Here is a 23,829-nt window from a genome sequence, read left to right on the forward strand (position 1 = left end):
TATGGAATGTGCAATGCGTGAATTTTGGAGCATATCTTGCTGTTTTTTCCATTCAATTATAACTTTCTCTTAAATTATTGGATTAATACAGGTGCACCGTGTTATTCACTTATTCTCCTCCTTGTTTGTTTGCTGCTCTACTAGGATATTATACTAGTTACGTAAGGCTCGTGCTAAGCCCGGACCCAAACTCAAGATATAAATATAGTAATATTTTATTTTAAAAAGTATAATCTATTACCTATTTTCTTACCGCATAATTAACAATTCAGTGGCACGTTAAATATGTATTGTTGATAAGTCTTCATTATTATTAATGCTCTTTAGTGAACTTATTAGATCATTTGAAAAAAAAACAAAAATTATGAGAAAGGAAGGTTGGCAGAAATTTCAAATACAAAAGGACACAAGCGACTCGACATTCTGTAAGTAACATATTTTAGAGCCCGTTTGGATTCGCTTATAAGTTGCTTATAAGCTGTTTTCAGCTTTTTTGAGTGTTTGGCTGGCCAGCTTAAAGTCATTTTGTGCTTAAAATAAGCTCAAAAAAATAATTGGGCCCATTTGACTTAGCTTATCTAAAGTAGCTTATAAGCTGAAAACGGCTTATAAGCCAAAAAAATAAGTTAGACTACCCCAACTTATTTTTTTTAGCTTATAAGCTGTTTGCAGCTTATAGGCATAAGCCCATCCAAACAGGCTCTTAATTATGTAAAATAATTACAACTCAGTGAAAATCATAAATTGAAAAATATTGACATTTTTATGAATCCGTGAGCATATAATTTTGTATTTATAGATAGAAGTAGATTTTTTTGGTATTTATAATTTTTAAGTTTACTCATAATATTTCATGTAACAATAGGTTATGCTAGCTAAATGTTATGATTTAATCTTAGTTTTAGACGAAATTAAGAAAAGAATTAGTTTCATTAAAGGAACGCCAAGAATCAATTTAGTTCTTCATATATAGTTTATGCTTAAAAATATTAATTCTAAGTTAAAATTGCAATTTACAGTACTTTTTGTAATTTTAATATCTAAATTTTAATTTTAAAATATTAAGTTGATCTAATTCAATTTTAGCTTTATAATTTAGTCAAATTAATTCCGGGAAGATGAAAAATGTCACATAAATTAATACAGGGGCAAGAGTAATTAGTAAGATCTAGTAAATCTGCAGTTCAAAACGATAATGCGGCTCTGTAATTTTAATATCTAAATTTTAATTTTGAGATATTAAGTTGATCTAATTCAATTCAGCTTTATAATTTAGTCAAATTAATTCCGTAAAGATGGAAAATGTCACATAAATTAATACGGGGGCAAGAAAAATTAGTAAGATCTAGTAAATCTCCAGTTCAAAACGATAATGCGCCTCCATAATTGCCTATATTTTGCAAATATGTATAATAACAAACAATGTAAAAGGTAATTTAATAATCCTTTCAGTTCATATTATATGGTGTTTTTAAATTGGGCTAGCAAGTAAGAAGCATTTAACTAATATACCTTAATTAAATAGTACCTACTTAATTTGATCTTTCGGTTATGTAAAAATTCACTTATCTAAATAACAGAAATTTGATATAAAGAAAAACTATTAATAAAGAAAAAGAAAAGATTCACAAAAAGTTAATGCACTACAATTCAATATACGCCAATTACATAGGCCCACATAAAAATTGATTTAAGATAAAGAAATAATTCAAAAAAAAAAAAAAAAAGGATAAGCTAGGAAAAGAAGAAACAAAACCACTTCTAGCAACACTCTAGGGTTAAAATTCTTGTGAGAACTACAGATTGCATCCTCCCTTATATATAGTTACAATATTTTGATTATGTAAAAATTCACTTATCTAAATAATGAAAATTTATGTATAAAAAACTATTAATACCTTCTCAATTATATAAAAAAAATTATTCGAATTAAATATAAAAGCTAAGAATATCATATAATAAGAACCGAAGGAAGTAAAGAGCAAGAAAAGATTAACAAAAAGTTATTACAATTCAATATACACCAATTACATATGCCCACATAAAAATTTACTTAAGATAAAGAATGAATCCAAAAAATTGATAATAGGCCAGGAAAAGACAAAACAAAGCAATGTGTAGCAACATCATTGGATTAAAATTCTTGAGGACTATAAAAATTTGGGATCCTCCCTTATATATAGTAGTAAAGTAAAATATGCACCAATTACATATGCCCACATAAAAATTTGATTTAAGATAAAGAATGAATACAAAAAATGATAATAGGCAAGGAAAAGACAAAACAAAGTCATGTGTAGCAACACCATAGGATTAAAATTCTTGCGAGGACTACAAATATTTGGGATCCTCCCTTATATATAGTATTAATATGACCGAATATATATATATATATATATATATATATATATATATATATATATATATATATATATATCACCGGTTACCTCACTGGTATGCCTAAGCTCCTACTCATACCTGATTTCTCCTAAAACCTAAAGTTGTTGGCTTAGCGTGCTGCTACTTCAACTGTGACTGGGTGTGAACTAATTTGATCAAACGGTTATTAGGGCAAATTCTTTGCAGGGTTGTTGACCTGTGGATCAAATATGATCCAACGGATCATTTTTACCCGTGTTACGTGTGGGCCTTTTTTTTTCTTTTTCTTTTTTGCTTTTCATCTGAAAATTTGACTTAACTACCCATATTTGACGATACTTTGTAATTGAGTCACCCAAATTTCCCGAGTATGCATGTTATAATTCTTATTACATCCACGCGATATAAGAATTAATTTCATTTATATCACATTAAGTGAAAAGATAGAAAATTTGACTCCAAGTTGCCCATAAAAATGCTCAACAGAATATCTTCACATTTTACGAAGTTTTTAGTTTATATTAACACTTATTTCAATTTACTATTGTGTTTATGGAGAATTCTCTTTACCTCGTGCTTATATTTCACACTTATTTTATTTCCATTTAATGGCAAGTATTTAATACTCCATATGACTATTCACCAATACCACCGAAGTTGACAACTTTATCAGTCTAATGCAATGAATTTGAACTTATTCCAACTTAAGAACTAATTCTAAGTTTTAATCAAATTGCAGGCTTACTCATTTCAAGTAATTGGACTGTCTGGACATACTCTCTAACATATATATACACACACACATTTGAAAAAACTAGGTACTAAGTCGCAAAATGATACTCAATGAAAAAAGTCTACATGATAACTTTACTATTCTAATAATAAAACATTTTATATACGTCATAGAAGTAGTTTAAAGAGGAGAAATGACAAAAATGATCCTTTATATTTGGGGTTAGGTTCAAAATAGTTTCTTAAATGGCTTAATGCATATGCGGCCCCCTAAACTTGCCTATTTTTTTTATTTTGGCACCTCAACTAAGTATTGTTCCTATTGAACTCCTGAACTTGGCTTCAAGTGTGTCTATCAAGCACAATCTGACTTACATAACATATATGGTGAAGAACCACTACTTAAACCAATCCAGTTTTGATTTCTTATTTTTCCAATTTTAGTTTTCAGTTTTAGTTTTCAATTTTGATTTTTTTTTTTCCAGATTTGTTTTTTTTTTTCCAGTTTTGGTTTCTTATTTTTCAGTTTTAATTTCCAATTTTGGCTACTTATTTTTCAGTTTTAAGTTTTTATTTTCAGTTTTAGGTTCCACTTTTAGTTTTCAGTTTCTATTTTCCAGTTTTAATTTTCAATTTTGATTTCTCAATTTCCAATTTTGTTATTTGATTGGTTTAAGTGGTGGTTCTTCACCATATATGCTATGTTAGTCAGATTGTGTTTGATAGACACACATGAGGTCAAGTTCAGGGGTTCAATAGGAACAACACTTAGTTGAGATGCCAAAATGAAAAAAAAAAAAAAAAATGATAAGTTTAGGGAGCCGCATATACATTAAGCCTTCTTAAATATTCATGAGCAGTTTTGGTTCTCCAATTTTGCTAAATGTAAGCAATTTAGTCCATAAATTTGCCAAAGTTAACAATTTTGGTCTCCATAAATATTTAACAAATTACGATATGTGAACTTGACCAAAAAAAAAAAAAAAATATATATATATATATATATATATATATATATATATAGTAGAAATAAAACCCTGTCTCCAAACGTGAGATCAAGTTAAATCCTTCTTTTTTTTTCTTTTTTCTTTTTCGTGTGTGGATAATATACTATTATTTACTGATATTCAACTGGGAGTTATTACATCTCATAAAAACAGAGAATTGGGAAATTACCAAAAAGCAAAGAAAGACAAGCGATCGAGCTGGCAATTAACTCCGCCTGGAAAAAATCTGACCGGAAAGTAGACGTAACCGTCCGGGCTTCCCTTGCATGTGTTACAAATGAAAGTCGCTAAGATCAACAACGTCCTTTCATTTTCTCATTTCATTTTCACAATCATTCTTTTAGCATTGAATCCAGTTGTGAGCATCAGATTCCCAGATCGGATCCCTAATGATGCCTCTAATCAGGCATTACAAACCGCAGTTTTCGCTCTCGGAAGCTTCTGGAGGTCAGAAGCGTCATTTGGCTGCCTTAATGGTATTCTAAGAACAACTGTCGGTTATGCTGGTGGTTCAAAAGCTAATCCTGAGTACAGAAATTTAGGCGATCACGCTGAATCTGTACAGGTAATTTGTTTAATAACTGAAATTTCAGCCACATCATGTTTGCGTGTTAATTAGAAATTACTCCTGCCTGTGATCTGTTGGAACATTTTCTGGTATGTTCACTACATGGTCAAAATAAGAATTGACAGTTAAAATTAGGTTTGTCGGTAGACAAAACCAGCGCATTGTATCTTATAATGTACTACATAATTACTCTAGTAAAAAATATATTGTGAAGCATTTCTGGTTATAAAGTGGAGTTGTGAAGTGATTGTGTATGTTTATCAGTGAAGAGAGGATTAGATTGTAGGGAGTAGAAACTTTTTGTGGTTATACAATAAATTGTGCCTAGCAAGTAGCAAGTTTGATCAATTTTTATTCGCAAAGATGTATACGAGGGACAAAAATGCTAACAGCTTGGATTACGCTTTTTATGAGATGATAGGAGTGATATTAGCTGAGGTGGGAGACGAGAAAACATTATTCCAATCAGGGGTTACCAATGCAAACTATATGAGAGTTAGCTAATACATATCTTACTCATTTTATTGTCTGGCTGAGTTAACACCAGCTGTACTTAATTGATGTCTGGATGACCGGTTAGTCCCATTCTAATTTGTAGTTGCAGACCTTTTGTCGCTGTCTTATAAATGCAATATGAATGGAAGGGTTATAGTAACATGCTAGCATATTGTACACGCATGCTGCTCACCGAACTGAATGAATACGAAGGGGTATAGCGTAAAATGTTTATGCAAGTGCTTTATTAGAAATTCCCCTGCTTCTGTCCATGTCATTGCATGTATAGTAGATATGATATCTTTTTGTGCCTTTTTGAATTTGATATATATGTTGGCGGATTTTTCTATAGCTTTTATTTGGTGATGGATATAACTTTTTTAATGTATTTCTTTGAATTTTGTGGATAGTGGTTGATGTGATCTTATTTTACAGTTTTCATTTTGTTGACATGGTAGTCTTGCCTGAAAAGAATGTTTTAGGTTCTGAACGAGCTTTCCTGTCCTTTGTCTAGCCTAACCGAACATGTTCCATGGTTTGTTCCCGATTTGGTTCAAATAAATTGCTGATAGGTTGAGTGGCATTTAAAAATTTCTTATCTCGACATTTACATTTAATTTTTTTGAATGTTTCAGTTATCTCCTATTCAACTTGTTCAATGTACTAAATTTAATTTCTTGTAGGTCGAATATGATCCCCAAGTAATTGGTTTCAGACAACTATTGGAGGTCTTCTGGGCTAGCCATGATTCTAGGCAAGTCTTTGGGCAAGGTCCTGATGTGGGTAACCAGTACAGGTAGGGTCCTTGACTTCAATCTGGTTTCCTTTTACTTGAGACTGAAGACAAACATGAAACATATGAATAGCAACGTTATGAACTTGCCTGGTGCAGGTCTATTATTTTCACAACCGGCACGGAGGAGTCAAGACTGGCTGCTGTTAGCAAAGAAAGAGAACAATCAAAGTCAAAGAGCAGCATTGTAACCACTCAAATTCAACAGCTTGAAGCTTTTTATCCTGCAGAACCTGAACATCAGGTCTAGTATCCATAACTAAATTATGCTATACTACTTATCATAATTTCTAAGGGGTTTACTACTGAAGGTTTTTTGCACTTGCTTTCTTTATTGAAAAAAGGGGTTTAGTACTGAAGTTTCTTGCCATAGTTGATTCTTACCTCCGTAAAATTCATAGAGCATTTATGATGGGCATTTCAGGAGATGCATTGTCGCAATGCCTCTCTTGGCAGTTCAGATGCAAAGGGGAAGAAACAGAATGGGTTTTATCTGGAGTGATATGACAAATATATTTGTTTTACAGAGAAATCCTCGAGAGTCAGCTAGCGCACGGTTCGGAACCCGGCAGAAAATGGGCCCATCTCTCTACCCCTCTCCACTTAAATAGAAAACTTTTGTCTGCAAACAGTGTTCGAACTCGTGACGTCCTCCTAACCACCACACACATCACGAGTTGACCCCTACCACGAGACCAAAACCCTAGGAGCGTCATCTTTGGAGTATAAAAGGATTGCAAAAACAATGTATAGTGCCTTTAGGAAGAATTATACAAGGTAAGCAGGAAATAAAAACGTCTGCACGGAAAATTTTAGAGGGACATACACCATATTGGCCTCTTTCCTTGTTCTCATGTTTGTTTTCTGTTTGTTCTAACCACTGAGGGTCTATCGGAAACTTTTTTGTTTGTGTCTATTGAGGGGAAATCTTTTTGTGAGGAACTGTCAAAATGTAATGCTCAAAAAGAGTCTCTATTGGACTACTGGAGAACCAAAAAGAAAAAAATAGTAGTTTCCCTTTTTCGTTAAGGTAAATAATTTTATTCATAATGGAAAAAGCTCCTGTAGACAAGCAGTTTACCAAATTTAGAGAATCTACATCAAAGTATGATTCTTTACAGAAATACCCAATCTTCTTTACAAATTGAAACCTCATGGGTGCACCAAAAAGAAACTAGGAATAAGAAGTTGTTCCTCAAATGTACATAGTTATTCTCTTTCCCATCAAAGGCTCTCCTATTTCTTCCCTTTCTGGCTCTTTGACAAAGATTCATTACTGGCAGCAAAGTGTCTCTGAACATTTAGTTTACTCCGCATTTGGTTTGGCAGTTTGTTACAACATTTAGACTTTGAGTAACTTGAAAAAGAACGTATTTTTCTTGCCAAACGTTTTTCTTCAATTACTTTTTAGGAATGAAATCAGGAAATGAGAAAAAATATTTCTTTCTGAAAAAATAAGACCCGGAACTTCCCCAGAAACAGGACCCCCCTGATTTCGTGATTTATCATTTATTGATTCATGAATCATGTGAACTCTTTTTTTTTTTTTCCTGTTTATGGAAGTATTCTTCCTGTTTATCTGATTGACATTGGTCCAATGATAATTTGAAGCACATGATTGACAAATCACTACTGTCCATTTTTCAGAAGTTTGAGCTTAAGCGGAATCCCTTCCTACTCCAGTTGATGGGAAACTTGCCTGAGGAGGAGCTTGAGAGGTCAACACTGGCTACAAAACTAAATGGCTATGCAGCAGAGCTTTGTCCGTCAAGAATCCAAAAGCGGATTGATGCAAAGATCAACGATATTATCAAGAAAGGTTGGCCCATTCTCAGAGAAGTTTAGGTATACATCACAAGGGTCAATGAGATCCTGCAGACCTTTGTTAAGGTGTAGAAACTGAGAGTTATTTTTTTTGCTGAGATGATGTCTTGCAGATGACAGAATACCCTGTCATGCAAATTTCATCCTACATTATAGAATCTGAATAGCGAGCAGAGACCTTTTTACAGAGATTAATCAAATTTGTTTGTACAATCAGAATGTTCAGGATAGGTTGATTAAACTAGACTGAGCGGAGACCTTTTTACGGAGATTAATCAAATTTGTTTGTACAATCAGAGTGTTCAGGATAGGTAATAGATTGATTGCACTAGACTGAGCATCGTTGTGATCAGACTGTTGGGACCTAAAAATCATGTTGTTGTATGCACTTTTTATTCTATGTATGCTTCGCAACCATGTTATCATGTTGCAGTAGTTGCAATTTGCAAATACATAACCTATATTTTTATAATCAGGCACCACCTTTACCTGATTGATTTTTTTAAAATAATAAAAAAAAAATTGACCAATTTTCAGAGTGTTCAAGAATAAAAGCTACAGTATCTTTTACTGTCTTAAACTGCTGCAACCGAAATATTGTAGTATAAGTTAGGATTTGATTGACCAGAGATGAATGGAAGTAGCAGCTGAGGTTAAGCGAGCTTGAGGATTTAATAACTTTTGGATCTCAAGTGGGAATGCTTTTTTCAGTAGAAAGAGAATCCAATTCTGTCAAACCAATGTACCAATTATTTTGCTTCTAATCCTTTGTGTTTGCTTCTAAATTTTTATGTGACAACTGAAAGGAATACGAGGGAATTTACAAGTGCTCCTATTTATCGTCTCATGACACAATAAACATCAAATATGTCCCAAAAAGATGTCCGTGCTACTTCATTATGAGATTTCTTCTATTTGCACTATGGCAACAAATTGGGATCTTTACGCAAATAGCCGACCTAATTCACTGCTTAAATTTTCATAGCTTATATACATAAATTAGACAGTAATTATATACGGTTATACACATATCATACATGAATTATATATATAAATATTATATACCTGCCGACTATTTTGAGTTTAAGCGGTTGGGTGGGAAGCTCTTAAGGTTAATGCTTCTTGCTTTTTTTCTTCTCTTAAGCAAACCATGTTATCACTATTAATTTACTCCCACCTTTAGTGTAGAACTCCTTTCAGGTTTATTTAATCCAGTACCTGGTAAATCGTTCAGATCTTATGCTTGGTTATCTTTGACATGGTTCACGTTTTATAAAGTAGCAATTCTGCAAAACCTATCCCAAATCCGTAGCTTAGAATCTGTCCAATCTTTATCATCCCAAAAGCTTGGCCAAACAAGCTATCTCTAAACTTTGATTTCATGATGTGGCAAAACAGGTAGGGAGCGCCTTCTCCAGAAATGGACTCTACACAGCGCGAATCCATAAGGAAAACCAAAAAAACACAGCGTCTTAAAGGGTCATATGTTTTGTGGTGACTTTGCTTTTTGTCCATTAAGAATGCATTGTCAAACAATTTTGCAGCTCTGAATCAACTATAGTTCATTGCATATTGCGGTCTAACCTGTTTTATATATATCCAGTAAGCTAATTACTAGTTTTGTAGATGACCTTATCGGTAATTGATTTCTTTATTTGTCCAGACCAAATATGCAAGTTTTTACTTCCGAAAGAATCTGTCGTTGAGAGCGACGCTGATCTATCTCTTTCTCGTTTGAATTGTCAACACAAGGACCAAGTCCTAACTCAGGTTCAGCCAATTGGATTTGCAGTTAACCCTGGTGTAAGATCAAATATCGACTGAGCTTTTCTTCTCTACAACTGACTCGGATAATTATGAGCTACATTGGACTCTCCAAAAACGTTGTCGCAACTCAGATCCTGATAACCCCACACACACCCATGACGTTTCCGAAGAATCAACGCTTAAGAGCAAAATAATTTTTAAGATCAGTTTGTGCATCAAGCAGCCATGTAAATCGGCTAGGGTTGAATTGCCATGGGGGAATTGCCTTTAGGCCGAGTCTCAAGTTAATGCAGAATTGTAGGAAATTGTGCCCATTACTAGTTTATATTTATTTCTCTCTCCAGCTGTAGTGGTGGGGCCACGCAACATCCCTCCAACTTATAGGGGTACCTTATATCCCCATTTATGTAGTATGTACTACTCTAATTCATCTTATAATAAAGTCAATCATATCCCATTATTAATGTTATCCTATATAATTTTCACCACCTTTGAAGTTTAAATGCTTTAGTCAACTTTTCTCTTTCAAACACTTCATTGTCTTTCTAATTCCCACTAAAATAGAAAAACCAAATAACTTCTTAAATTCTTTATTGATATCAACATAAGAATTATGTATGTCACTTTTATGTTTTCATTTCTAAAGTGGGGGGAGTGCTATTGTGTATTGCGATTGCAATTGGAAGATTTCTTAGAGCAGAAAACGGCTCATCAAAAACTTGCCGGAAGAAAAATACAGAAGCAAAAAACGCTTCATCCAACTTCAGTGTTTCATTTCATAGAAAAATCCTTCAAAGCTTTTCAGATAAAAGCCAATTCTCATTCTAAGTTTCTAATCTAAGTTTATAAAACGGCTACTCTTTAAAATTGCCCCAAGGAAAACGAAAACAGAGTTTGTATGTTTAAACAGCTGTGCCACTAGTTTCCTGTATAAAAAGAAAAGGTTCATGTCCTACCAGTAAGTTCACCAGTTAACTTCGTTCTCTTTGAACCCGGAGCTTCCAACACCCCCCCAGACCTCCTTTGTCCAGACATATCATGCAGAAAGGGACAGGAGTTGCCATTAAGGCATCCCCTTGGTTTACCGAAGAAAGCACAACGCTTCTGAAAATTCATGCTACGCTGATTTGGTTTTAAGTTCTTTAACAATTCTGGTCCCCGTGTACTGCCACGAGGATTGCTACTCTTTAACAATTCATGATCCACAGATTCATGATTTTCTCCATGTTGCTTGATCAGGGACTTGTAGTAATTGATATCCTTATGAAGCGGGGCAGGACTGGTCATCGAGATGAAAGGGGATGTATGTCCAGTATTTGGTGAATGCAACGAAACCACATCACATTTGGAAGAAGATGAAGGAACCAACTCAGAATTAACCAAGGGCTTCCCTCCTACATTGTCGGGTGCTCCATATTCATTAATCAGTTTCTTTATCTTTGCCAAATTTAGGTGTGAAGCGGGGTGAACTACTGGCATACTCCTCCTAATGTCTTCGGTTCCTACATGAGGAGGAGCCCCTTGTTCATTAGCCAAATTACTTTTCATGGATGTGTCAGGTTTAGTGATCGCCATGGGCGCAGATTTTGCCATTGGCATTGGCCCAAATATTGGTCCAGATCCTGCATGGGGAACTTGGTATTCATTAATGGGCTTGTTAATTACCTCACCAGTTACCTGCTTATTCAGAGAATCCGCTGTTGACCTTGGGGTGGTACTAGAAGGAACAATAGGGTTTGATGCAGCGCCAGTTTTAGGATTGGTAGCCCCTCCCTGTTCATTCATCAGCTTCTGTATTTGTTCTGGGTTGCTGAGAAGCTTAACCAATAGGTCAGTATCAATCAGACTACCCTGCTCTTGACTTTTTGCAAGTGCAGCTACAGTTGTGGCTACAGCAACCATCAAATCACCACCCTCAAAACCATGTGGCATCTCAAGGATAGATTTTTCACTAGCAGGTGGATATGAACAAACTTGAGTTTTGTGCTTAGGGACACCCGGATTTTCACTATTTGATTGAGATCGGGGCACGCAGATGCCATTAGCAGGTAGCTTTAAAGAATTTTGATTGTTGCACTGGATAGCAGGAGTGTGGTTAGCCAGGGACTTGGGCAAAACTTCAGCCTGGTGCTGAGGAATGTTGGGATTTTCACACGTGGATGGGAATTCAGTGACAGGGTTGTCATTAGCAGGTGGCATTCCAGAAACTTGAGACTTGAGCTGTGAAATATTCTGGTTTCCACATACTTTTCGACATTTGGGTGCATGGTTCTGGGTAGCTGGCAAGTCTGGAGAAAATTCAGTCTGGTCTGGAGTGCTGAGAAGTTTACATGTCAGCGGATACTGGAGAACAGAGTTGTAGCTAACAGGTGGTTTAGGAGAAACTTGAGTTTTGTGCTTAGGGACACCCAGATTTTCACTATTTGACTGAGATCGGGGAATGCAGATGCCATTAGCAGGTAGCTTTGGAGAATTTTGATTGTTGCACTGGGCAGCAGGAGTGGGGCTAGTTAGCGACTTCGGCGAAACTTCAGCCTGGTGCTGAGGAATGTTGGGATTTTCACATGTGGATGGGAATTGGGTGACAGGGTTGTCATTAGCAGGTGGCATTCCAGAAACTTGAGACTTGAGCTGTGAAATATTCCGGTTTCCACATACTTTTCGACATTTGGGTGCATGGTTCTGATTAGCTGGCAAGTCTGGAGAAAATTCAGTCTGGTCTGGAGTGCTGAGAAGTTTACATGTCAACGGATACTGAGGAACAGAGTTGTAGCTAACAGGTGATTTAGGAGAAACTTGAGTTTGCTCAGATCCCTTCAGATTTTGACATCTTAAAAGATCTGGAGGTGCCGATTGCAAATTAGCAGGGCATCTGACAGAAAAAGGAGATTTGCTAGGAGGTTTATTGGGATTTTGGAAGGTTGACAAAGACGGGGAAAAGGATTTTCCATTAGCAGGTAGCTTTTGAGAAGTAACTATACTAACAGATGATGATGGACTGTTAGGTAGACATGCATCTGGCAATTTGCTGCTGATGTTTTGGGCTGGTGTTAAATGGGATGAAACTTCGACATCTTCTGCTTCTTCAATGCCAATGATTGGAACCACTTGAGTTTGGTTATCATCATAATATTGGTCCAGATCCAACGAGGTGGAAGGACTATACGCCGCCAATAGGAGAAACAAAGGATTACAATCAAGTAAATTGAGACAAAGAAGCTATAAACTTAAGAGATAATCCAAAAATTACATACTTGGCAGGAATTGCAGACTGAGAAGGGTAAACCGCCTCAAGCACTCTCTTTTCCCTACGCTCCTGATCCTCTGCTTCTTTGCTTTCTTCACCAGCAACCATACGCCATTTCTCGTTCAAATTAAACTACCAATAACAACATTAAATGGACTATTACGACAATGTGTGTGGAAACTAAGCAAATAAAGGCACCTTCTATCATCTAAAACTTCTATTACCTTGGGAGGGCATTTCCATTTAGCCAGACGAATGTGAGGAAGCCTCTCTTTTGACTGCTTCAGACAATGTCTTCCTTCAAATGATGGTCTAACAATAGTTGGTGGCGACCGCGTCAGCTGAAGATGATGTTGAGATCCCCTACCGACTTTTGATGGGCAATCCTCTTGTAGAAAATGTTTTACCTGTAAAATATGCAAACTTGCTAAGGAGAACTTGGAAAAAAATAAAGCATGTCAATGTTCTTGATAAGTAAAACTGAAAGCATGTCAATCTGACATGTCCTTAACAAAATATCACACACTCAGAATATCTCCTCGGGAAAAAAAAATTACAGTAACAGCACAAATCCACTTCTTCATGTCCGCTCTACCTTCAGAAAGTGGGGAACAATTTTCAATTAACAACTCAACATTTAGGTGCCTCTGTACTGTACTGCTATGGTCCTCAAAAGCTCGAACAGCAAATTTGATGCAATCAATGACCACTAAGCGTGACCCTTGAACAAGGGATGAATTTTTACCAAACAGGGGTGTCTTAAAATAGTCACCATAACATTGATAGATTAGAATAGGGATAATCATTCAAGAAAAAGACTATTTAGTGTATGATGATATGCATCACAGACACCATCCCCATTTATTTTGGTTCAGCATCATGTGATCTTGAAATGTCTTTAATAACAGCAAAGATAAACATTTGAACAAGTTCTTTTCCAGTGGCGGATCCAGGAGTTTAAGGTCGTGGGGGCTCACTTTCTGTAAAATAAAATTGTCACCAAGCACATAGTATGAGTGCACAACTATTTGAACGCGACAGTTAAAAAGGCTAATGGAAAAACTACAATTAATGTTGTGAAAAAAGGACTTCTAATCACAATCACAAATATGACAAAATTACGGTTATATTATCATTGTAAAAGAGACTTCTAGTCACTAAGTCACAAATGTACTCAAGGATTTTTATATTTCGAAAATGATGAATAATAACATCATTGCTCACAGTTATAAATATCTTACGTTCTATATTAAACTAAAAAATCATTTAAAATGTCATCACAAATATTATTACAAAGTTCATTTTTATGTAGTTCATGAATGAAAGAGCTCGTTCCACATAAGCAATTGCAACAAAAAATAGAGACTACTAGATAACCAAATAAATAAGCAAAAACTAATCAAGTGCTATAAAACGAAGGAAAGGAGGAAAGGAATGAGATATAGGAATAGGAGCAGAGAAAAGAAGTAAAAAAAGGAAGAGAAGTGAAGGTTATCAACTTAAGGAAAGAAGATTGATGGTTATTAAATTAAGGAAAAGTAGCAGATTGCTATATGAATAAAAAAGTTGACGCAACTGGAATCGAACCCTCGTTGGGCCTCCGTGAGCTCAAACTTCAGACTTAGAACCAAAGCATCCACATGACTTTATGGCTTATGGGTGTTGGCGAATGTTATATATCTGTGTTTTTAAATTTCATATAGAACTATGCAAAGTTTGTGTCAGGGTTAACGGGTGCTTAACCACCCGAACGCTAATGTAGGTCCGCGGTCCTCCACAAATGAAACAGAAGCATGCAATTCATCTATCACATCTTTGGATCACTTCTTTGTCTGATTCATTTATAAAAAAGGCCACATATGGCAGCTGTCTTTAATTTTCTTTACATGATTTATTATAAGTGATCTTTTTTTTTTTTTTAATCAGATTATTGTGATAAGAGAACTACTGCCCTTTTCGTCTTGCTTCATCGAATAAGCTATTTTTCCTCTTTAAGCATAAAATATTTTTTTTTGCATTTGGATATTTAAGTAGGAAAATGATGCTTAAGAAGATTAACTTGCCGATTTATTACCCGAATTATTCTGTTGATCAAGTAAATAGAGCATAAGTAAAAATTATCTAATTATTCAACACCCGTTTATTCTTTTTATATAGCTCTATATTGTTATACAATTGTTTCGGCGATTTTTGCAAGGGAAAATTTCCCCAACGGTACCAATTACCAAAAATATTTCAATCTAGCTGGCATAAATTCCATATTTACCTTATAATATGGTCTTATACGGGGAACATAGGGTTTAAAGTTTTTCCAGAAGATTAACATCAAAAGTTTGTTCTTTTCACCAGAGCCATTTTTATCTGATGGGCAAAATCTTACGTAGTTCATTTTTTTCTCATCAAAAGTCATGAAGTTTTCCAAACATGGCAATTAGCAACTAAAACTTTCAAACTTATGTTTGAATATGACTAAATTGGCATGGAAATGCCATCCCAATTGTTTTCCTTTTTGACTTAGCATGAGTAAGTAGGAGTTTAAAAGTGCATTTAACTATGGACATTTGATCAACAGATAGATCACTGTAATAACTTTTAGGATAAACACTTCTTAGCAATCCTTTAGGTGTGATGAATTGGTGGAGAAAAAGTTTTAAGCACAAAACAATGGAAAACCAGCAAGGAGGTGGGTTAATCTACTTGAAACTTTGAGATTATTGTATAGCACCCGAGCAGTAGATTTTTCATGTAAATTACCAAATATTTGGAACTTCAACGGATAATACTGTATCCAAGCTGTGGGAAGTGGGCTTTGGAAATCGTAGTAAGTATAAGTGTCATTATTTTCCTTCAAGTTGACTCTGTTTACAGATCCTGCAGCTGTAATTTATCTCAAACATGTTAAGAACAAGCACCTTTGCAAGAATATACAATCCTAGTTCAAACATTTACCAAGTTTCCTCCTCCTCCTAGCATTACCATTTATTAGGTATGTTGTTGATATCTCCAAGACAGAATACTTGGAGTGCAGGTTCAGTGGCCTACCGCGTGAGGTTGACGAGGAAGTGAGGCTTGGTACCCAGGCCATTCAAAAGAAAGGCAGTTTCAAGTATCTTGGGTCTATTATACAGGGAGATGGGGATATCGACGACGATGTTTCACATCGTATTGGTGCAGGGTGGATGAAATGGAGGCTCGCCTCCGGAGTGCTGTGTGATAAGAAAGTGCCACCAAAACTTAAAGGCAAGTTCTACAAAGTGGTGGTTAGACCGACTTTATTGTACGGGGCGGAGTGTTGGCCAGTCAAGAAATTTTACGTTCATAAGATGAAAGTCGCGGAAATGCGAATGCTGCGGTGGATGTGTGCGCACACTAGGAGGGATAGAATTAGAAATGAAGATATCCGAGACAAGATGGGAGTGGCATCGGTGGAGGACAAGATGCGGGAAGCGAGGCTGAGATGGTTTGGGCATGTGAAGAGGAGAGACACAGATGCTCCAGTGCGGAGGTGTGAGAGGTTGACTATGGACGGTTTCAGGAGAGGTAAAGGGAGGCCGAAGATGTATTGGGGAGAAGTGATTAGACAGGATATTGCACAGTTTCAGCTCACCGAGGACATGACCTTAGATAGGAGGTTGTAGAGGACTCAGATTAGGACAGAAGGCTAGGTGGCTTATCCTTTCACCATAGTAGTTGTAGTTTTGCTCATTTATTTATTGCCATTTGATTTCTGCATTTGATTGCTGCTTATATTTGTTGGGCCGTTGTACTTTGGTTATCTTATTTATCTATAGTAGTTAATGCTCCTTTCTTTCCGGACTGTTCTACCATGACTTTCTCGCTTTTGTTATTCCCTATTTTCATATTGTTTTCGATATGCTTGGTCCTATCTGACCTTTTGTCTTGTTTTCCTCTCTTGAGCCGAGGGTCTTTCGGAAACAGCCGCCCTACCTTTCAAGGTGGAGGTTAGGTCTGCGTACACTCTACCCTCCCAGACCCCACATGGTGGGATTATACTGGGCTTGTTGTTGTTGTTATTGTTGTGGATATCTCCAACAAATATAAGACCAAGAACAAAACCAATTAAAGTTCTTGTCAAAGGACTACCTTGTGGGTTTTGAATTGATATGATTCCAAATAGGGACTTTTTTTAATGAATATTTAGTCTGATCTGCATCAAGCTGCATCTTTCTTTTAATATATTATATCCCAGTCTAAAGAATCTTTTGCAGAAATGATACAAACACATCTGTTTAATAAACCTGCTCCTCTCCTAGTATTGATCCCATTTCTTATTATTCATCCACACGTGTACCTAACATGCTGAGGTCTTTGTCTCTAATTTTAAATTGATTTGAATACATGTAAGTTTCATTTTTTAACTACTTTTTATCAGTAAAAGATTATTTTACTTAAATAGCGGCACTAATAGGTGCTTAGGCGTTTCAAACAAAGCATTTACGTTTTTTCTTTATTCTGAATATGTGAGCCTTATGTTGCCTTCTTTAGTCCTGCCACTAGATATTACTTCTTTATTTCATTCTACGTTAGATAAATTTAAGTTCCTCTCAATAAGTTAGATACATGCATTTTACATTATTCGATCCAGTGTTATCAAAGGCGCGCTTAAGCCCTAAAGCGAGGCTCAAAACATGTTGAGCGCTTCACCTCGCTTTATGCGCGCTTCAGTGTCATCATCAAGGCTCTAAGACATACTTTTCCTTGCCAATGAGCCTCTCGTGGAGAGGTGACACTAGATGATTGATATTTCACTTTATCGTAATATTTTTACAATTTCTTTGTCCATATATTTGTATTCATGCTTATTATTATCAATCTTGGACTAAACATATATATATATATATATATATATATATATATATAATATGTATTTGTATTTTTGCACCATTGCGCTTTTTTTCATTAAAGCCCGCGATTTATTTGCGCCTTGCGCTTAAAGCCCCAGCTGACCTTAGAGCTTTTTTGCGCTTTTCTCTTTTGATAGCATTGATTCGATCATGTGTAATATATAAAAGCTTCAGTAACTGCCTACCTTAAAAATAACATAGGCAAGTTCAGCCTTCATCTTGAAGATTGAAGGATACTTTGTCCTTCTCATTTAATGTTGTTGGTCTTTAGTCTTGCCACCACATATTTATCCCCTACGTCCCAATTTACACGAGTCTTTTCATATCGGGACGTACTAAAAGGCTTGAAACCATTTCATTTTGTATACAATTTTCACAAATTCAAATTCAATAGATTATTTAAATCCTAAACTTGGATGAGATGTTTTCCATTTTAAACTTATTTTTGACTATCGCTATGATATATCCTCTACTATCACTAATATACTATGCCAGTTAAATTGATATCTTAAACTCCTTGTCCAATCAAATATTATTAAGTAGGAAGTACTTATTTATTTCATTCTTCCTTCCAATAAATTTAAGTTTCTCTTGACAAGTTAGACGGATATAAGGTAAATTGTCCATTATACTATGAAACCAATTCAAAGCAGATCTTAAACGTCTCATCCATCTTCCCAACATGGATTCCTTTAAAGTCCAACCCTTCCATAACCACGCAATGCTAGTCAATGAAATAACTTTTACTACTTCTCTTGGTGACATGTTGGAGATTTCTTTCGGAGGTTTGGAATAAACCCACAATGTATGTTGATACGGCTTAGTGAATATCAATGTAGTTGTTTGACTCATCTGAAAAAATGTATTTTTGCCTCAAATTTTTGTAGTTACTGTACTTACTAGTGCGAAGCTATAAAGACAATTTTTTAGATATAATTCAATATGATCACTAATAGAGAAGCCAAGCACCAAGAATTATCACTGGCATATGCTCTGGTGTTACCCAATTACCAAAACACTATGCCACTTAAAATTTGAATTTAGCAAATATTGATGACGACCGTTACCTTTCTACCAAAACGACAAATAACAAAGTCAAAGCTCGAATGAAAAATCAGTGGTCGCTACGTCTTACTAACGAACTCTAACAGTTGAAAGCACTTCTTGGCTACCAGAATTTTCTTTTGTCTACATCCACTTCAAGTAATCTATATAGACTCAACTAGTAACTCAACGCCATTGACTCCTTCCGTCAAAGCTAAGTTTCAGAATATTATTTTTTGGGTAATTTTAGTTTCAGATTTTATCTCATCCTTTTCTTTATTCTTTAGTCCTTGTCTTGTAACCCTACTATCAAAATCCTTAATTTCCCTTTCCAGATTTAGAGTCTGCAAAGATGCAACATTTTTCAAGATTCCAGCCACTCATACATAACAAAACATCAAGCACCCAAAAAAAAAAAAAATACAGGTAACCCACAATTGAACCAGTGAACCATTAAAAAAAACCATAGAACCCACAATTAAACCAGTAAACCATTTTAAAAACAACCAATGGAGTAGGATTCTGCAAAGAAAATTCATCTGTATGTTTTTCTGCAACAAACACACATAAGACAACTTCCATATCTATGTATACAAGAAACAGAGACCAAAGAAATAAAAGTAAACATCAAATTCATGCACAATAAAAAAGAGTAAACAGAGACTCTATGGAGTAATAATGTTGTATATACCTGACGAAGATTAGGTCCAGTAGCCCACGACACCCTGTTTGATTTCTTCATTAATCCAATAAAATCCCTTAATCAGATGATTTATTTATCAGATTAAAGAAGAATCAAAACTCCTTTAAAGAAAACGAATTATTTAGGTTTATTAATGCAAGTTTGAACCCTAGAATGGTGTGGTTTTATGAAGGAGCAGTTACAAAGCGGCTAAGGGAAGTGATGTATTTGTATTTTTGGCTGCTGCTGGAAAGAGCGTTACACGTCTTTTCAGGTTTTAGCGCTTTGACAGATCATTATATACTTTGTCCTTTTATTTCCCTGATGAGTTGTATTTATTTAAGATTTTAGTCCTCTTTTTCTATTTGGATTGTGAAACCGAAACGTATTTTGGGCTCCACTTTTCTTCCTTTTTTCCTTCCTCACATGCACCGGTAGTTTCCGATACGGAGTGGTCTTTGTTAGAAAGACTAAATTTTGAAACTTCTTGATATAAATTTGAATCAAAATAAGCTTCAATGTAAATATCGAGCACTAAATGAAAGTTTCAAATAAAGTATATTATACGTCTTTCAAGAAGTAAGGATTTTGTCAGCTATTTATTCTTAAATCTCTTTCACCCTGAACTAGCTAATTCGTTGGACCTCAACAGCGGAAATGTTAAAAGCAAGACGTGAACAAGGTTCACGCAATCAAACTGCAAAGATCTCTTTCTGTTCAAGAGCTTTTGTAACAGCTATAGGAAATGTCTGTAAAAGAACATCGGTGAAGCTTTTCTCTCTTTATCCACGGATTAAATTTGTTTGCTAAATCCATTGTTTTTGGAATATAAATGTAGTAAATATTTATTTTATTTTATTTGCATCTTCCTATATGCTAAAAGGAAAAGGTCCAAAATTACTTTTATGATCATTAAGCTGAGGGTCTTTCGGAAACAGTCGTCCTATCTTGGTAGAAGTAAAGTCTGCGTACATTCTACCCTCTCCAGACCCCACGTTATGAGATTTCACTGGGTTATTGTTGTTGAAATGGTTTACTTTTGTCATTCATTTAAAATAGGGATCAATCATGCCCTCATCATTACAAAACTGATACATATTTTCTCTTATTTTCCTACTCATTTAACTTAATCATAAAAAAGGGGTTTGCAATAACATCTTTTTATGGTTTTTGTTATTATATAGTAATAGAACGGGGGTTCACTTTAAGTTGTAGAAAACAACAATTTAAAAATTCTAATGAAATTCAAAGATGCAACCAATCTCGGGAGATTTAAGTTATTAAGGCTTTATTCATGCCCTGAAATAATTATCTCAATATTCTTTTCACATTTTGAATGAGATTGCGAATTTCTTTAGTTTTAAATGGACCAGATAAAAGGAACTGGTCATTGCATGAGTTTTTAAAATATCCAAAAAATGACATTCAATTATGAGTGCATGAATATAAGTGTCTATCTACCATGCATACAATGACTTTTTCACTACCTAATGTGTTAATTTACCTACTAAAATATCACCCGTATATCTAAAATACCTGCATCACAATTACATTTTTGTTTAAATTGCAGAGTAAAATGAGCTTCTAAATGCGGTATTTCATTAATTATTTTTTTAGGGTTTTGACTAATCACTTAAGTCTGAATTTCATATTTTCGTACATGAAAATAACTATAACTTCTATTACATCATATCCTTATGTGTGAGTGAGAGATAGATATTAACTTGTGTAAACGTTGATACGTAACTCTAAGCTATGTTACCAGGATATTTCAATAGATTCTATAAAAGTTCGCCAATTTATTCAATTCGTGCTAAATATATATTTACTTTGTGTAAATGTTTATACATAACTTTAATTGGCTTCGGGTTTTGTATTTCACCTACCAATTGTAAATAATGAATATTGGGAATGACTCAACCTTAAAAACTAGCTCATGAGAACAAGATTACCCATTTCATATCCTTTCTCTATTCAACCCGGTCAAACCAACTAAGGATAATTACAAGGGGAAAGAACACCAATGCCCACTACACATAAAATAATTACCCTTCTATGCCCCCCCCCCCCCCCCCCCCCCCCCCCCGCCTCTCCTTACTTTCAAACCGCAAAAACTATTTACCTTTCCTACCCATTGTAGCTTTTGTAGGTAATCGTCTATTTTTTCTTTTTTTCTTTTTTATTTCTCTACTTCTTATCTTCTTTACTTCCTCTTTTTCGTTTTTTTTTTCTTTTTCCCCTTTTTTGTTCATTTATTTCTTTCCCAAATCATACTATTTTTATTTTCTTTTTCACCATAATTTGACTCCATATTTAATTCTAGTTCCTTTATTTTTATTTGTTGCTCTATTTTTTTAATTTCTTGTTCCTTTTTAATTTCATCTATTTCCTTTCTTTTTATTTTTTATTTGCATAATCTAATTTCATTCACCTTTTTTGTTAGTTTTATTTATTATTCTTTTTTTATTTTTGGTGATTTTTGTTTATTTTTTCTCTTTTTTTAATTTCATTTTTTCAAAAAAAAAATTCTTTAGTTCTTGTTTTGTTTTCATAATCTAATTCTACCTTTTGGTTCCTTTATTTTTTTTTTCTTTTAATTTTTATATCAATAAGAAGGATAACTGATTTTTTTTTCTTTTTCTATATCTCAAAAAACAACATATATTGGCATATAGTGTGCCAAATGAGTAGCAGTTGAAGTATACTATTGCAATATACTATGATACCCACATGGTATATATCATATACTAACATGGTATCATAGGGACTGTCAGTTCATTTCTTCAAAAAAAAAAAAACACTCAATCCTTTATGATACGCACATGGTATATATTATATACAGATAAGGTATCATAGAACGTTGGATCATTCCTTAAAAAAATACTACTCAGTCTTCAGTGAAACTCACATGGTATATCATATACTGACATGGTATTATATAGGACTGACAATCCATCCCTTAAAGAAAACATTGAGTTCTCTATTAAACCAACATGGTATATCATGTACGAACAACGTATTGTAGATAGTAGATTCATTTCAATACTGCTCAGTCCTCTATGATGCCCGCACGGTATATTCATATACTGCCAGGGTATCATAGAGGACTGACTCGTTTTTTCGAAAAAAAACACTAATCGGTCCTCTATGACACCCACATGGTATACTTATATACTGTCAGGGTTTCATAGAGGACTGGTTCATTTCTTCGAAAAAACATACTCCTCGGTCCTCTATGACACCCATACGATATATTCGTATACTGCCAAGGTATCATAAAAGCCTGGTTCATTTCTTCGGAAAAAAACACTCTTCAGTCCTCTATGATACCCATACGGTATATTCATGTACTATCAAGGTATCATAGAGGACTGATTCATTTTTTCAAAAAAAAACACTTCTCAGTCCTCTATGATACCCACACGGTATATTCATATATTGTCAGGGTATCATAGAGGACTGGTTCATTTCTTTTAAAAAAAAAAAAAACTCTTCAGTCCTCTACGATATCCATACGATATATTCATATACTGTCAGGGTATCATAGAGGACTGGTTCATTTATTTGAAAAAAAACACTCCTCGGTCCTCTATGATACCCACACGGTATATTCATATACTGCCAGGGAAACATAGAGGACTGGTTCATTTATTTGGAAAAAAACACTCCTCGGTCCTCTATGATACCCACATGGTATATTCATATACTGCCAGGGTATCATAAATGACTGGTTCATTTATTCGAAAAAACACTCATCGGTCCTCTTTGATACCCACACGGTATATTCATATATTGCCAGGTATCATAAAGGGCTGGTTTATTTCTTCGAGAAAAAAACACTCCTCGGTCCTTTTTTATACCCACATTGTATATTCATATACTGCCAGGGTATCATAAAGGACTGATTCATTTCTTAAAAAAAGAACACTCCTCAGTCCTCTATGATGCCCACATGGTATATTCATACACTGACAGGGTATCATAAAGGATTGATTCATTCCTTCAAAAAAACTCCCCAGTATTTTATGATATCCACATGGTATATATCTATGTTGACACGATATCATAGAGGACTAATTTATCCCTTCAAGAAAAACGCAACTCAATCCACTATAATACCCATATAGTATATATCATATACTGACAGGGTATCATAAAAGATTGATTCATTCCTTCAAAAAATACTACTCAGTCATATATGATACCCACATGGTATATCATATACTGACATAGTATCATAGAGGACTGACAGTTCATTCCTTCACGAAAAAAACTCAATCCACTATAATACCATCCTGGTATATATCATATACTGAAAGAACATCATAGATGTCAGATTCGTTATAATATTACTCAGTATACTATGCTATATTGATAGGGTATCATAGAGGACTAGTTCATTTCTGAAAGAAAAAAAAAACACTCG

The 23,829-nt window shown here is 34.7% G+C and overlaps 2 protein-coding genes across 2 annotated transcripts; one reads left to right on the plus strand and one right to left on the minus strand.

Annotated features, from left to right (window-relative positions):
* The first annotated feature begins 4,174 nt into the window (after nt 1-4,174).
* Nucleotides 4,175-8,233, plus strand: LOC132623934 (peptide methionine sulfoxide reductase A5). The gene is made up of 4 exons (XM_060338751.1): nt 4,175-4,683; nt 5,865-5,977; nt 6,074-6,218; nt 7,622-8,233. The coding sequence occupies exons 1-4, from the start codon at nt 4,396-4,398 to the stop codon at nt 7,817-7,819; spliced, it is 744 nt and encodes a 247-aa protein (XP_060194734.1). The 5' UTR covers nt 4,175-4,395; the 3' UTR covers nt 7,820-8,233.
* Nucleotides 8,234-10,317: 2,084 nt separating this feature from the next.
* Nucleotides 10,318-19,687, minus strand: LOC132623933 (zinc finger CCCH domain-containing protein 30-like). The gene is made up of 4 exons (XM_060338750.1): nt 19,413-19,687; nt 13,037-13,219; nt 12,820-12,944; nt 10,318-12,725 (listed from the first exon to the last, which is right to left on the minus strand). The coding sequence occupies exons 1-4, from the start codon at nt 19,461-19,463 to the stop codon at nt 10,511-10,513; spliced, it is 2,574 nt and encodes an 857-aa protein (XP_060194733.1). The 5' UTR covers nt 19,464-19,687; the 3' UTR covers nt 10,318-10,510.
* Between the last annotated feature and the right edge of the window lie 4,142 nt (nt 19,688-23,829).

This window comes from Lycium barbarum, chromosome 12, assembly GCF_019175385.1.
Source record: "Lycium barbarum isolate Lr01 chromosome 12, ASM1917538v2, whole genome shotgun sequence".
Lineage (NCBI taxonomy): Eukaryota > Viridiplantae > Streptophyta > Magnoliopsida > Solanales > Solanaceae > Lycium > Lycium barbarum.

Coding starts and splice junctions, on each gene's coding strand:
- LOC132623933 (XM_060338750.1), bottom strand. CDS start 19,463: ATGAAGAAATCAAACAGGGTGTCGTGGGCTACTGGACCTAATCTTCGT. Junction 13,220..19,412: donor CTGGACCTAATCTTCGTCAG/GTATATACAACA, acceptor CATATTTTACAG/GTAAAACATTTTCTACAAGA. Junction 12,726..12,819: donor CAGTCTGCAATTCCTGCCAA/GTATGTAATTTT, acceptor GGCGGCGTATAG/TCCTTCCACCTCGTTGGATC.
- LOC132623934 (XM_060338751.1), top strand. CDS start 4,396: ATGAAAGTCGCTAAGATCAACAACGTCCTTTCATTTTCTCATTTCATT. Junction 4,684..5,864: donor ATCACGCTGAATCTGTACAG/GTAATTTGTTTA, acceptor AATTTCTTGTAG/GTCGAATATGATCCCCAAGT. Junction 5,978..6,073: donor GATGTGGGTAACCAGTACAG/GTAGGGTCCTTG, acceptor TGCCTGGTGCAG/GTCTATTATTTTCACAACCG.